This window comes from Podarcis vaucheri (assembly GCF_965113315.1).
Source record: "Podarcis vaucheri genome assembly, chromosome: 7".
In the NCBI taxonomy this organism is placed as follows: domain Eukaryota; kingdom Metazoa; phylum Chordata; class Lepidosauria; order Squamata; family Lacertidae; genus Podarcis; species Podarcis vaucheri.
In genome coordinates this window covers 93,375,624-93,390,718 of record NC_138765.1, presented here as the reverse complement: position 1 = coordinate 93,390,718, position 15,095 = coordinate 93,375,624, and the positions used below count along the sequence as shown (strand labels likewise).

General features: G+C 43.8%; 1 protein-coding gene across 1 annotated transcript in view; it reads right to left on the bottom strand.

The window, feature by feature from the left end:
• Positions 1-15,095, bottom strand: part of KAT6A (lysine acetyltransferase 6A) — an 87,594-nt gene that overhangs the window by 40,828 nt on the left and 31,671 nt on the right. Inside the window, exons 3-6 of the mRNA XM_082229666.1 lie at positions 4,634-4,742; positions 2,745-2,860; positions 1,489-1,570; positions 735-870 (exon numbers count right to left, since the gene is read on the bottom strand). Of these exons, the coding sequence (XP_082085792.1) occupies positions 735-870; positions 1,489-1,570; positions 2,745-2,860; positions 4,634-4,742 (443 nt within the window). The remainder of the gene's footprint in view (positions 1-734; positions 871-1,488; positions 1,571-2,744; positions 2,861-4,633; positions 4,743-15,095) is intronic.

The following is a 15,095-nucleotide window of genomic DNA, read 5'->3' as shown; positions in this document are numbered from 1 at the left end:
GACATGGAACTCTAGAGCAAAATTGGAAGCCATCTAAATATTCAACAGCAGCAGTGACATGGATCATGTCCTGTGTTCTGTAAAGCAACAATCCAAGCACCCTCCAGATTTCATGGGTGTGGAAAAATCTTGAAAAGCAAGTGAGACAGAGTACTTCACTAACGGCAGCAGAACATTCTGCCAGTCTAACTTGAGAGGCTAGAAGGGTTTGTAGTGCAAGAAACATAGTTATATATTGCCTCAAGCTAACAGAGCAAAGTGGATGCTCAAACTTATTTTATTGAAGGAGGGAAGCTCATCGCTTACTTTAGATTCAGTGGGAATGCAAGCTAAGAATGGCCACTGTTGTTATCTAGCATAGAGATCTACCTCCTAAGTAGAAGCTTGGGCTGCTTGAAATCAGCACTGGAAGTTTTTTTACTGAGGACTAACTGCCTACACTGAAAGGTGTAAACAGACTTCTTCTACAAATAAAAAAAATGTGAAAACCAAAACAAATGCTCAGTTTTTGGAAGCTGGGAAATTAATTAATCCCACAAAGTAAAAGATATGCCTTGTGTTGCATTCAGAAACAAAAAGCATTAAAAATTTGGACAGAAGTACTCATAATCTTTCCAGAACACGTACCAAAATATTTAACCCAACAAAGAAGATGGAACATCTCTAACAACAGAACTGCACAGGTATCCATATTCACACTGTACCCACTGCCACCAAGTTTTGGAAAAACTTACGTTGCATTTTGGTTCTTTAATCGGTTTTTGGGACGTCCTATTGGGTTGGCATAACGCCGCTTTATCTGTGCTGCCTTCTTGTGTAGAAGTTTTCTTCCTTTTTTACGTGGCCGACATATCTGACATATCCACATGCCTGTAAAGTGAACAGACTCATCATAATGTATATCAACATCTGTTAGACCCAGAGAACAATACCGTATTATTTATATAACCTAAGAAAAGCCCTGCTGGGCACGCAAGTGGCCCATCTAGTCCAGCCTCCTGTTCTCACAGTGCCCAACCAGATGCTCATGGGAAGCCCATGGGCAGGACAGGAACACAACAGCAATGCTCTCCCTGGAACTGTATATAGTACTGCTTGAGTGTTCAAACACTTCAAATACATGCTCTGCAGTCACAGAATCATAGAGTTCCCTACGCCAACTTTTAACATATGGTAGTAGTATTATGACCCTGTACTGCGGATTTTTGAGGGGTGGGGGTGAGGAGGAGGAGCTGAGGCTGACAGACTTGTGGTTTCCCTAGAAACCTAGTAAGCTCATGGAAAAGGCCAGATTCAAGCCATGGTCTTCTTCATGCCTCGCAGCTCACACTCTTATTCACTACAACACTATCTGTAAAGTTATTCAGAACTCTTAATCAAGCCTATGCTACTATTCTGTTCTGCCTGTTAAAGACATCTATAATTTGAAGGCTAAAGGGTTGTTTGTGTGAGTTTCTCCCCCTGCAGCATCTTTTAACCCTTTCTTACCTTTTGGCATCCTGGTCAGAGGGGGGTCACAACATTCCATGTGAAAGCCACGATCACATGAGTCACAAAATAGCATATTATCCTACGAAGCACAGAAATTTCAAGTTACTGCAATTCAAGCACTTAGACCAAGAACACTCTTTTCTGTTATCATCAAATATAACCACTATGATTCTAGGCTGAGAGGGGGTATTCCAGCTGCAGACTGGTATCTTCCTGCCTGTGCAAGGATGAGGAAGGGAAACTGCAAGAAATATATAATCAGAAGCTGCAATTACGCTGTGGCCCTCACACTGCAGAGGGACCGTGTGGGCAGGCGGCTTCTTTAAACTGCTCTGTTGAGGGGCAAGCGGCTGCCCATGCCTCAGCAGAGCAGTCTAACGAAGCTTCGACTCTGGCTCACATGTATGGGTATGTAGGCAAAGAGGCAATCCTGGTCTCAAACTGTATAGGGCAGGCATGTCCAAAGTCCATTGGGGGAGCCCTAATCTGGCCCACCTGTCGGGTTAATCCAGCCCCTGTGGCAGTTTATTTCTTGGGGGTACAATCGTGAAAAAAAACCTCAACAACTGAAAACCTAAAAGCAGCTCAACAACTTCAATCCCAAGAAAAGGTCAACAACCTTGGTCGGCCCCCACGGCCCTTCATTTCATCAAATCTGCCCTACTTTGGAAAAAGTTTGGACACCACTGGTATAAGGCTTTGTACACTAATACCGGCCCCTTGAACACAGCACAGTAGCTAACTGTCAGCCAGTTAGAGTAGCAGTTACTACTTGCAAGTGCTGTTTCAAACTGTTTTCACTGCTTTATTTGTTTCTATTAATAGAATACTATAATTTCCTGCTCTGGTAATATTTTATTGAAAGGTTGGTTAAATATTTTCTAGATAAATATTTGCCTATAACTGTTATGCAATCAAAGGAATAAACACTGAATTAATGAGGCAGAAAGAATCTTTTGTTTATTCTATTTACAAAACTTTTCTTCCTATATTCCTTTAAAATATTTGTACCCTACTTTTCTGCTTAAAAATCATCTGAATTAGCGACAAATGCTCTCTGCAGAACCACCACAATTTGTAGCAATTAAAACTTGAACATACTTTTCCAGCACAGCATGCTGTAGTAGTCCAGCCTGGACGTTTGCACTATGCACATGTCTATGGCAAGGTCAAATCTCACCACCAACTGCAGAATCTCATGCAATTAGTTAGAATATGAACATGATCCAGAAGGTGAATGTCCAGGTACTCACAGCATTCTTGCCCTGATCTCGACAGGAACTGCACGTTTTGCACTCAATGCACTGCCATCGTAAGGCCTTCACACGAACTGTTAACTCTGGGGAGAACTTCAGGCAGGATGGATGACCTACACCAAGGTGAAAACAATTTCAGTTAAACTAAGTAGGAACAGCCTGTGCTCAGGAAGAGCAGAAGGTACAGGTTTCATTGCAGTTAACATTTGACATCTTAAAAAGACTCCAGTTCTGCCAGAGCAGTTCCGTGTGTGCTTGGCACTCTGGGATGAACTCACAATATGTGTTTTTGGAAGGGAAGTTGGTTTCTTGCCCAAACACTCGATATTCAGAGGAAAGAGGAAACAAAACCCTTCCAATATGTACTTAAGTACTTGCAGAAATTATGATGTGCCCAAATAATGTCAAAGAAGCCGTTCGTTCATTAGGTGAGCTTTGTAAATTAGCCCTGCCCCCCCCCAGCCTGCCAACACACCTTTATATTCCAAGGTGGAGCTTACTGGGTTTCTATGTTGGACACGCTGGAGGCAGAACCCTGTCCAGTTCATCCAACATAGTAGGTGGCAGCCAAGGCACAGATAGGTCCCTGCTTTCTTAGTGAGTCTCCTGCACTTCAGTGCTGGACATACAAGAGGAAAAGCTCCTTCCTGTGTATCCAGCATACAATTAAAGAAACCTGGTTCAATAACAGAGACACAGACTGTCATCAGCTCACCATGTTTCTGTTAAATGCAAAAAAGATTCATTGGCTGTGAGTCTAGCACAGAGCTTTCCAAACTTTTAATGTTGGTGACACACTTTTTTCACATGCATCATTTCATGACACAGTAATTCAGTTTTACTAGCAAACCAGAGGTTAAACTAACCCCTTTCCAGCGTTCACGCAACATACCTACACACTGCAGCCGACAGACATGTGCTGCGACACACAGTTTGAAAAGCTCTGGTCTAACACATTAACATGGTGGGCTAATGGTGAAAGGGTAGAGCCCTTCTTGACTCCATTTCCAGCCTCTTGGTTTCTATGGGAGGCAGGGAGCTTTACCTCCCATGCATCCAGTGCACTGCCAGAGGATGTGTGAAATGCTCTATCCCTATGCTAGTAAGCCACATAGTTTCTATGCTGGATGGGAAGGGGGGCTTCCATTTCTCCTTGACCAGCATAGGAACCATGTGGGAGGAGATGTCAGGAGATGTGAAGAGCACTCCATGCAGAAGCCCACTTCGTTTCTGCAATGGGTAGAGAGGAGGAAAGCACCAACTTTCATGCACAATATAGAAATGCGGTGGGTTGCCAGAGGACAGCCTGAGCATTCTGCTTGTCTTCTAGCAGCTCACTCAGTTGTCTGAGTGAAATTCCACCTACGCTCACCAGGCAAGCAGCTAAAAACAAAGCTGCATTAGGCTAAAGGGCACATCTGCAGGGGACATTTTTACAAATTGTATTCCCTGCTCATTGCATTTTTTAATAGAGCTGTGTGACAAAGAGTCTTCCCAGCCTACAATGAACCTTCTTTCCAAGCAACTTCTCTTTTACTTCTCTTTCAGCAGCAAAACTCTAGAGCAAGAAATACTTTACCACACTGTACCACACAACTTTTCAGCCCCAACATGAACTCTGGTCATATTAAGTTTTGCAAGTTTCTGCACTGCTCCAAGCATTACCTCAGAAAACATAAAACTAATCCCTAGCAGCATAGCCAAGCATCAGGAGAAGTGTAACTACAGTGGGTATTGCCCATGACAAGCAGTCTTGGAGCAATTCTCCAGCTGGGTTAAAAAGGTGTTGTTGTTTTTAAGTTAGCTTGTTAAATGTGCACAATGAATGCATTTGCAGGTCACCAATTCAATAGATCTCACTGCCCAAAATGCAGGCAGCCACCTACCACTATTGCCGCAATCAGCACAAGAAATGAGCTCTTCAGGTTTCTTTTCTCGGTTTTGTTCTTTTGTGCCAAGGCAGAAGCTGCAGATTGGGATTGGTTCAGCAACTGGCTGTGGGGGAAGGAGACGAATATTAGAGATTTTCATTAATTATATCATATTTGCAAAACATATACTGAATGAAGACATTAGAGCAGAGATAGCTAACTCAGGTCAAAAGTATCGAGACATAAGCAATTCGTTTCCTAGGGCAGTGTTAGAAAATCAGATATATAAGCAAGGAGCCAAATGGCTCCTTAAACCAAGGTTACAGTCACCAAAACAGAATGTTTAGTTGCCATTTTGGGGTAAAATAGCTCAGAAGTCTTGTTTTTAAAATGATGGATTGACTGTGATTGATTCTCAGTTAAACATCTGGCTAACTCAGACAACTACCTTGAGTCAGGTTAACTTTGAGAACTTAAAAGTCACTTGATTCAGGAACATGCCCACCTACACAGTACATTGGCCTATTCCAACCTCTCTTTCTTAATGGTGACATAATAACGTAAGAATATTCTTCACCACTATGAGAAGGACAGTGGGGTCGGGTAAGTGAAGACAAGCTACAACTAATAACTATAACTATTAACTATAATGTTGTTTACTGCTACTGCTCAGGCTGCACACAGAAAAAGCATATTGGTTCCAGAAATTCATTCTGATTATGCAGATAAAATATAACTGATAGAATTCTACAGGATGTGGTATGAGTGAGTGGAAAGCGTCAAGACCCAAGGGTGACCAGAAACGCACCTCCAAATGGTGGTGGTGTCAGGTGCCCTCCTGGTGCCCAGGCATCTTCACTTGGTTGCAAGTGGTCGATAGCCAGGTGCAAAATGCAACTGGCACCTGGCTAATTTCAAACACTGTCCTAGGGTGTTAGACAACTACGCTTTATTCAGAGAGAAACTAATGGGTCTAACTTAATCATGGTCATTAATTTCAATGGGTCTGCTCTGAGTAAAACTTAATTGAAGACCACTCCTAGTCCCTGTCCCTACCTCAAAAATTCACAGAGCACTGCAGTGAAGATATATATATATACAAAGGAAGCCAGTTCCAAGTGATTGCAATGAAAGCAGACTGCAGGTGCTGGGCCTGTATTGGTCACGGAGACCATTCTGAGTGGTACTCAGGACCTGATGTAAGTGTTGTGGTACAGACTGGAAAACAGTGACTACAATGTTATCAAATTCAACTTATAGGCAAGTGGGCAACTGCCAAGGAAGTCAAACAGTCACACAGAACTTCAAAGGAGAAAACTGAGGGGATTGGCAGAAAGGAAATAGAAAGGCAAAGTTAAATTTCTCCAGACTGCCATGAGGTTATTCAAAAGCATAATGAATGTTAAATTATATAATATATACCACAGATCAGGAAAGGTGCCACAAAGGTCTACAGGATGTGTGGCTAACAAGCAAAGTCAATAACATAGAGGCAAGAATGTGTTTTTCACAAAATAGATGAGATGACAACAAAAAGCAACAAAACATTGGCAAAATAAAGGAAAGCTGACAACAAAAAATACAAAAAAGAATTTCAAGGAGTTCATCACTAAAAGCATTATGCCTAGTAATAAAACATTATTTAACAAATTAGAAGCAAGAAAAATGCTTAGGGATGATATTGGACATTTGGATGACATTTGGTCAAATGTGTGCTAAGGGAGGAAAAGGAGACTGGTGGGGAAATGAACAAATCCTTTCAACAGTATTCAGAGCCCTGTGCCTGAGCCAGTCGGGGAAACCAGGGCAAAGAGTGGAGAGAAGGCATAAAGCCCTAGGCCTTAGTGACAAAACAAAACAACAAACAGGAACCTGAGAGTAGGAAAAAGTGGGCAGCTCCCACATTGGAGAAATATATAGTAAGTGGGGGTCAACCATGGATCTGTATTGGGACAAGCTGGAGTTGGGCTGGAAAGTGAGAAAGTCAAACCTGGAGGTGGCAACAAATTGATCAGGGTTCTAGAAACAAGAACTCCCAAAGGAGCTCTCCAAACTGGATGAATGGGAGCTAAAAAAGCAAATGCAGTTAAATGTCAGGAAGTGCAAAGTTGGGGACAAAAAATCCTAACATACACAGCAATGGGTTCTGAATTGGTGATGGCTGGCCAAGAATGAGATCCTGGAGTTGTAGTGAAGGTATCAACCCAGTGTGCAGCAGCTGAGAAAACATCAAATTCCATTTTAGGGATCATTAGGAAAAGGAGTGAGAATAAAACCACCCAAATCTTAATGCTGTTATATAACTCTATGGTCCACAGTTCTGATCAACGATCCCCAAAGAAGATACTCATGAGGCAGATTTACAACATTTGGAGCTTTTTTAGTTTAGAGAAAAGAGAAGTGAAAAGGGGTACCGTATTTTTCGCTCTATAACACGCACCCGACCATAACACGCACATAGTTTTTAGAGGAGGAAAAGAAGAAAAAAAATATTCTAAACGAAACAGTGGATGGATGATTTTTGTGGTTCATGCTGTGGCCACAGACATGTGATCTGACAGTGAGTTTGAGGTAGCCCAATGCAAAAATCCTGAGGATCCATGTGGATCCATGCTTTGTAACCACGTTTTTGCACCACTGCGGCCCCAGGCAACAGTGGGTGCGTGATTTTTTTGGTGCAAGCTGTAGCCATGGACATGCTATGTGATCTGATGGCGAATTTGGGGTGACCCAGTGCAAAAATCCTGAGGATCTATGTGGAGCCGTGCTTTGTAACCAGGCTCTCTGTCCCTCTCTTCTCCCCACTCAAATGGATCCTCTGCTCACGACTGCAGCAGATCCCCACCACCACCCGTAGGCACTCCCTCCATAACACGCACAGACATTTCCCCTTACTTTCTAGGAGGAAAAAAGTGAGTGTTATGGAGCAAAAAATACGGTAAATTACAGAAATGTATAAGATTATCACACGGTGGAGAAAGTGGACGGAGAAAAACTCTTCCTCCTCTCTCATAATACTAGAAGCCTGTGGGGTCATCAAAAGAAGGTGAATATTGGAAGATTCAGGACATACAAAAGGAAGTACTATGGGAATCTGTAGACACAAGGCATGGCGATGGTTACTGACTTGGACAGCTTTTAAATGGGATTAGACAAATTCATGAAGGTAAGGCTATCAATGGCTACTAGAGGTGACCATTATATATCATTTTTAGTATCAGAGAAAGTAGGCCTCTTGAGTAAGAGAGTGTCTACTCATGTCCCATTTGTGTGCCTCTGACACACATTCACTTGGCCACTATGAGAACAGGATGCTAGACTAGATGACCAGCAAGGCTCTTCTTGTGTTTTTATTTTTCATGTGGAAAAGGTAATAGCAGTTCCACAGTTAATTCGTTCTGGAGTTCCGTTCTTAACCTGAAACTGTTCATAACCTGAGGTACCACTTTAGCTAATGAGGCCTCCTGCTACCGCCGTAGCACAATTTCTATTCTCCTCCTGAAGCAAATTTCTTAACCCGAGGTACTATTTCTGGGCTAGCGGAGTCTGTAACCTCAAGCCTCTGTGACCTGAAACCTCTGTTACCCGAGGTACCACTGTACCACTCTATTCTGCCTTGGTCAGACCACACCTGGAATACCGTGTCCAATTCTGGGCAACACAATTTAAGAGGGTGTTGACAAGCTGGAACATATGCAGAGCAGGGTGACCAAGACAATCAAGGTCTGGAAACCAAGACACTTGAAGGAGCTGGGTAGGTTTAGCCTGGAAAAGAGAAGGCTGAGGAGATATGATAGCCATCTTCAAATATCTCAAGGGCTGTTACATGGAGGAAGGAATAAGCTTGTTTTCTCCTGCTCTGGAGGGTAGAAATCAAAACTAATGGCTTCAAGTAACAAGAAAGGAGATTCCAACTAAACATCAGGAGAAATTTTCTGATAGTAAGAGCTGTTCAACAGTGGAATGGTCTCCCTCGGGAGGTTGTGCACTCTCATTTCTCATTTCTTGGAGGCTTTTAAGCATGGGTTGGATGGCCATCTGTCATGGATACTGTAGTTGAGATTCCTACATTGCAGGGGGTTGGACTAGATGACCCTTAGGGTACCTTCCACCTCTACAATTCTATGATGTGATGATTCTATGATTCTACTACACAGGGTTTGTCAGAGAAAAAAATGTATCACTTAATGCATTCCACCTGGAGCTCTTTGGAGAGAAATGGGAAGCGAATGTGATTAGTACTAACATTATTTATATATGTACAATGCAGGCCTTGAATACTAATTGACTATGGGGAATGAAAGCTCTCAGTCACCCCAACATACTCAGTCAGAGAAAATCCAATAGTAAAAAGGTTCCCACCTCCATAGATTAAATGCATTGTTTATTTTCGCACCAACTGATGGTTCATTTGTCTTTCCAATGTCCTTTTAAAATATATGAGAAAGCTACCCTCTTTCTTTCTTCTCTCCCGCTATAGCTTCATCTTTTTTTTACAGTGGTACCTCGCAAGACAAAAAACTCGCTAGACAAAAGGGTTTTCTGTTTTTTGAGCTGCTTCACAAGACGATTTTCCCTATGGGCTTGCTTCGCAAGGTGGAAACGTCTTGCAAGTTTCCTTCCTTTTTCTTAACACCGTTAATACAGTTGCGACTTGACTTCGAGGAGCAACTCATAGAATGCGGTGTGGTAGCCTTTTTTGAGGTTTTTAAAGACTTTGGTGATTTTTGAAGCTTTTCAAAAACTTTCCCGACACCGTGCTTCGCAAGACGACAAAAATCGCAAGACGACAACACTTGCGGAACAAATTAATTTCGTCTTGCGAGGCACCACTGTACTTTCACCAATATGAATGTGATCAAAAATCCTAGTTTTCTTTTCAAAAGCGCCATCTAGCCTTTTTAGTTGCATAGACAACTTTTGAGCGTGTACAAGCAAGCATGTCAGTGAGAATGTTTAGTCCCTAATAAGCTCTTCTCTGCTCTTAAGAAATGGTTTTTCTCTCTTAAGAAATCAACTCCGGCCCTCCAGATGTTTGGGACTACAATTCCCATCATCCCTAGCTAACAGGACCAGTGGTCAGGGATGATGGGAATTGTAGTCCCAAACACCTGGGACTATGGCCTATGCCTGGATGCCTTCCAAACCATAAAAACTTTCATGAGCTGTAGTAAAGAACAAAAGCACGTACATTCCCATCATATAATCTTGATAGACACTCATCTACATAATCACAGTTGCCCTGAGAATGCAACAAAGGGAAGGGATAACTCTTTGGCCCCTGCCATCAGTTTCACCACTTCTACCACACCAAAACCACCAGCAAGGGAAGAATGGCTTCATCAGCTGGATATAAATGTTTGTTTATTCTGGGTTTTTAAACTGATTGTTCTCCCCCTTTCCATAGTGTTTGGCCTGTAGGTCTGAGTGCAGGATCTGTGTCTCATTGTTTGATTGATGTGAGCCTACTTTGGAAGGCAAAATTCATCTGTAGTGAGATAAAAATATAAAATGAAACAAAACATCACCCCTAAATTTCTCTCAGAACTGCAGCTGCCTACCCTCTTATTCCCATCTTGTGTTCTGCTGGCTGTCATGAGTATTTTTCTCCTCAGTCTGCACTGCTGAGAGCAATAGAAACCTTCCTTCCATGGGACTGTTGCATCTGCTCTGCACTATCAGGAGCTCTCAGCTTTTGCCTCCCAACCATATACATATCACCACACTATTAACCAATGCTCGTCAAATGTGACAGGGCTTCATAAGTAGATGCTCACGGAGTATGCCACCTAAACATGATTACACAACACTAGAAAGAAAACTGTTTCATCTCTAGAGCACAAATTACTGTGCTAGGAATCTGCCCATTAAAAAGAAATTTCGAAACAACTACACATCTATTTTCATTGAAATCCTTTTGCCCAAACAACTACTGTGAGTGCTGAATTGAAGCTAAGCATCATTTTGTTAGTCTTTCAAGAACCAAATAACTGCAATTTATCATGACTGCTTTGGCCTTGCTTTGCTGGACCTATCAACTTTCTCATTCTTTCCCCAAATCACAGAGATAGATGTATGTTCTCATTTTGATGAAGTTTAAGGACAATCACATTCATAAAGTTGGCTGCATCTTCACTAAAAAAGGTAAAGGTAAAGGTACCCCTGCCCGAACGGGCCAGTCTTGACAGACTCTGGGGTTTGTGCGCCCATCTCACATCTATAGGCCGGGGGCCAGCGCTGTCCGGAGACACTTCCGGGTCACGTGGCCAGCGTGACAAAGCTGCATCTGGCGAGCCAGCGCAGCACACGGAACGCCGTTTACCTTCCCGCTGGTAAGCGGTACCTATTTATCTACTTGCACCCGGGGGTGCTTTCGAACTGCTAGGTTGGCAGGCGCTGGGACCGAGCAGTGGGAGCGCACCCCGCCGCGGGGATTCGAACTGCCGACCTTTCGATCGGCAAGCCCTAGGTGCTGAGGCTTTAACCCACAGCGCCACCCGCGTCCCTTCACTAGTAGGTATATAAATCATTAGCCAAACAGGTGAAAAAACGGACCTTGGTAGGGGGCTCTCTTGCTTGTGAATAAGACAAAGACACTGCTGCCAAATTTATTTTGCCACAAAACTGATGTAAGGGAATTTGCAATACCAGTGCAGTTACAAATGAAACTGTAAATGTATACATGGAGTGAAGAACAACAAGCTCTTAGTCACAGCTCCATATCACTTCTCTGAACAGATTTTCCTGGTAGGTTTCCCAAACATTTGAGAGGGCAATTTAAAGTCAAAGAAAAGGAATGTCAGTTCTCCAATTCAATAAGCACCAGAAATTTGTTCTCAGAAAAACTGGTTCTTGATATAGGTAATCCTCTCCAAGAGTCTGCTCAAAATTCACAATACTTTTGTTTAAAGTAGCCTTATGGCCCCATGATTCAGCGAGACAATCAGGACAACCACTCACAGATATTAACCTCTCCCCCCATCTAGACCAGGTCGAATTCACAACTTGATGAGAAAACCTCCATTTTTAATATCACCCAATATGCCTTCTGGACACAGAACTGTTAAGACTCTAGTCTGTCAACTTTAAACAAACAGTACCATATTTACTCGAATGTAATGTGCACCTTTTTTGCACAAATTACCATATTTTTCCATGTATAAGATGATGCTTCTTGCTAAAAAATACAAACAGGCAAAAATTGGATGTCGTCTTATACACGGATAGTGAATGCGGGGGGGGGGCGTGCGATTAATGGCAGCAGCAAGCAGGAGATTGGCAGCACAGATTGGGCAGGTGACTGGTGGCTGTGGCGAGGCAGGCAGGGAATTGGCAGCTGCAGCAAGTGGGCTGTTGGTGGCGGCAAGCGGGCAGACAATTGGCAGCTGTAGTGAGGTGTGCAACCAGCAGTGGCTGTGGCAAGCGATTGGCAGTGGCAGGCAGGCAGGTGAGTGACTGGCAGAAGTGACTTCCCCCACCCCCCAAAAAAGCTAAACAACTTAATTTCTTAATTTCGGTTTTAAAAAATTGGGGTCATCAAATACTTGGGGGTGTATTATACACAGAAAAATGCAGTACATCGTGAAAATTAGGGTGCATATTAGATTTGATTGCAAACTTGAAAAACACCACTGACATAGCAAATACCGTATTTTTCGCTCTAGAAGACCCCTCCCACGCACTGACACCTCTCGCTCTTCAGGCTTCAGGAAGCTATCCACAAGCCTTCGGAGCCCAGCGGGAGTTCCCACCAGGCTCCGAAGGCTTGCGGATAGCAGCCTGAAGCCTGCGGAGAGCAGTGTCAACTCCCACTGCGCTCCCCGGGCTTCATGCAGCTGTCCGCAAACCTTCGGAGCACTTTTTGGCTTCTGCCAAAGCCCCACGCACCCTCCCCCGGCTGGAGAGGTGGCGCGCGGCTATGGCAGCAGCCTCTTTAGCCACGCGCCACCTCTCCAGCCGGGAGAGGGTGCGCGGGGCTAAAGAAGCCATAGCCTCGGGCTTCCCCAGCAGCCTCGAGAAGCTCGCTGAGCAGCAGGAAGGCTTCGTGCCTTTCCGCTGCTCCCCGACCTGCTCTTTGGGGCTGGTGGTGGGCTTCCCCCCGCCAGCGCCAAAGAGCAGGTCGAAAGGAGCCTGAAGTCTGGAGAGCGAGAGGGGTCGGTGCGCGGGACCCCTCTCGCTCTCCAGGCTTCCAAGGTAGCCGCCTGAAGGCGACTGAACGCACCTTGAACGGCACCTTGTTTTAGAGGGGGAGAACAAGGGGGGGAATTCTCCCCCTCTCTGCGCAGCACCTCCTGCCGCTTCGCTGAAGGGGCACTGGGCAGAGAGGGGGAGAATTTTTTATTCTTGTTCTCCCCCTCTAAAACAAGGTGCGTCCTACGGTCCGGTGCGTCCTATAGAGCGAAAAATACAGCACTTTTTTGGTTTCAAGGTTATGAAAACTGAGGTGCGCATTAGATTCAATGGTGCATTAGATTCACTTAAATATGGTATATTTTGAACTGAACTAGCAACTTGGGTACTGCCCACCAACTCACTCTCAGATGAACCAAGCATTGAGCTTCTTTAACACCCTCATTCCCGGAGCAAACAGTAACTACAATTTTGAGAAAGCTTCCCCCTTGTTCATCTCAGCAGCTCACAACCATTTGCTTCTATATGGACCCCCAGAAGGGAGTGAGCAATTGTGATACATAAAGTGAGCTTTGGCAAAGCCTCTGCTAATGCTCAAACTAGCAAAGGGAGAGATCAAACGCCCCTTGCCTGTGCCTTAGCCACAAAGAAAATGGACCTCGTAATAAGCGCTAAGCTGAGGGACAGATATGAAGTGAGTTCAGACACTAACTCCAATTCAGGCCATAGTAGCCCTGAGTCACTGACACACACAAATATGACAGATTGGAAGTTTTATCTTTCAGCCCATTCCTTGCCAAAAGAAGAGCATGCAGAGCCTAGACTGAGGGAATTGGCAATTATCCTATTTTTCAATCATAAAGGTAAAGGTAAAGGTAAAGGTACCCCTGCCCGTACGGGCCAGTCTTGACAGACTCTAGGGTTGTGCGCCCATCTCACTCAAGAGGCCAGGGGCCAGCGCTGTCCACAGACACTTCCGGGTCACGTGGCCAGCGTGACGAAGCTGCTCTGGCGAACCAGCACCAGCGCAGCACACGGAAACGCCATTTACCTTCCCGCCAGTAAGCGGTCCCTATTTATCTACTTGCACCCGGGGGTGCTTTCGAACTGCTAGGTTGGCAGGCGCTGGGACCGAGCAACGGGAGCGCACCCCACTGCGGGGATTCGAACCGCCGACCTTTTGATCGGCAGATCCTAGGTGCTGAGGCTTTTACCCACAGCGCCACCCGCGTCCCGATTTTTTTTTTCAATCATAAGCACTGCCAAATGGGCCACTGCCACCGGCCTCAAAATGGCAACAGTCTTTTCACAACTGTTTGCAAGCAGATTCTCAATTAATATCCATTTAATTTCTACCCTGCAATTTTAGGCTCCTACTCTCTCTCTCTCTCTCACACACACACACACTGTATTACAACTGTAAGTTTATTAAAGTGCATCTACTGAGGGCTGATCCAGTCATTTTCGGAGTTTATTCTAACCGTGGTAGAGACTTGTGCTATTAACATCAACTTAGGTTAATGAAGAAACAAACATTGTTTATTTCTAGAAAATGTATTTATTACTGGTTCACTGAATATGTTCCATCATTATTTTTTTTTAATCCAAAACAACCCTAACAAGCTTAAGTTTCCTTTAGCAATGACAAAGAAAGAAAAGTTAGACTTCTAAACTTGGAAAAAAAACTGATCAGACAAAAAAATACTCACAGTGACAACAATACCACAGAGTGGTGGTAGTTCAGTAGTGAAGCACATTATTTACATGCAGCAGGTCCAGGCATTTCCAGTTAAAAGAGAAAAATGGATGTGCCTTACAACTTGGAAAGTCACTGCCAGTCCCAAGTAGATTTTACTGAACCATGTGAATCAATAAATAGCCTGACTCAGTACAATAAACTGTTATAGAATCATATCAATATATGGTTATCATGAGTTTTAATCATGCAAATATTTACTATTTATGATTAAGCTTGCTTTATTAAATAATTGTGGCAATGAGTCAGCCATATTTCTAGTTTCCTCATATGCTCCTTTCCAATAGACCCCCCAACTCTTCCAAATTACTCATTCAATCCCATATCTGGTCTCTGCCCTCTGCCATCAACACACATAGGTGCAGCCTGGTGCTGCCCCACACTGGCTACAGCCCTGCCCTCCTTTTGCCAATTCACTGCATAGCATTACTGTAAATATATATTAAGTGGCCAAGCAGATTTGCCCAGTTTTGGTAATTTGTGCATGCATGTCTCAAACTTCAGCTTTCCTTGACAAATAATTTTTTTAAGTATGCATACTCTTTTACACACAGATTCCTGGCTACAATATGAAAAGGAAGCAGTAGCTCT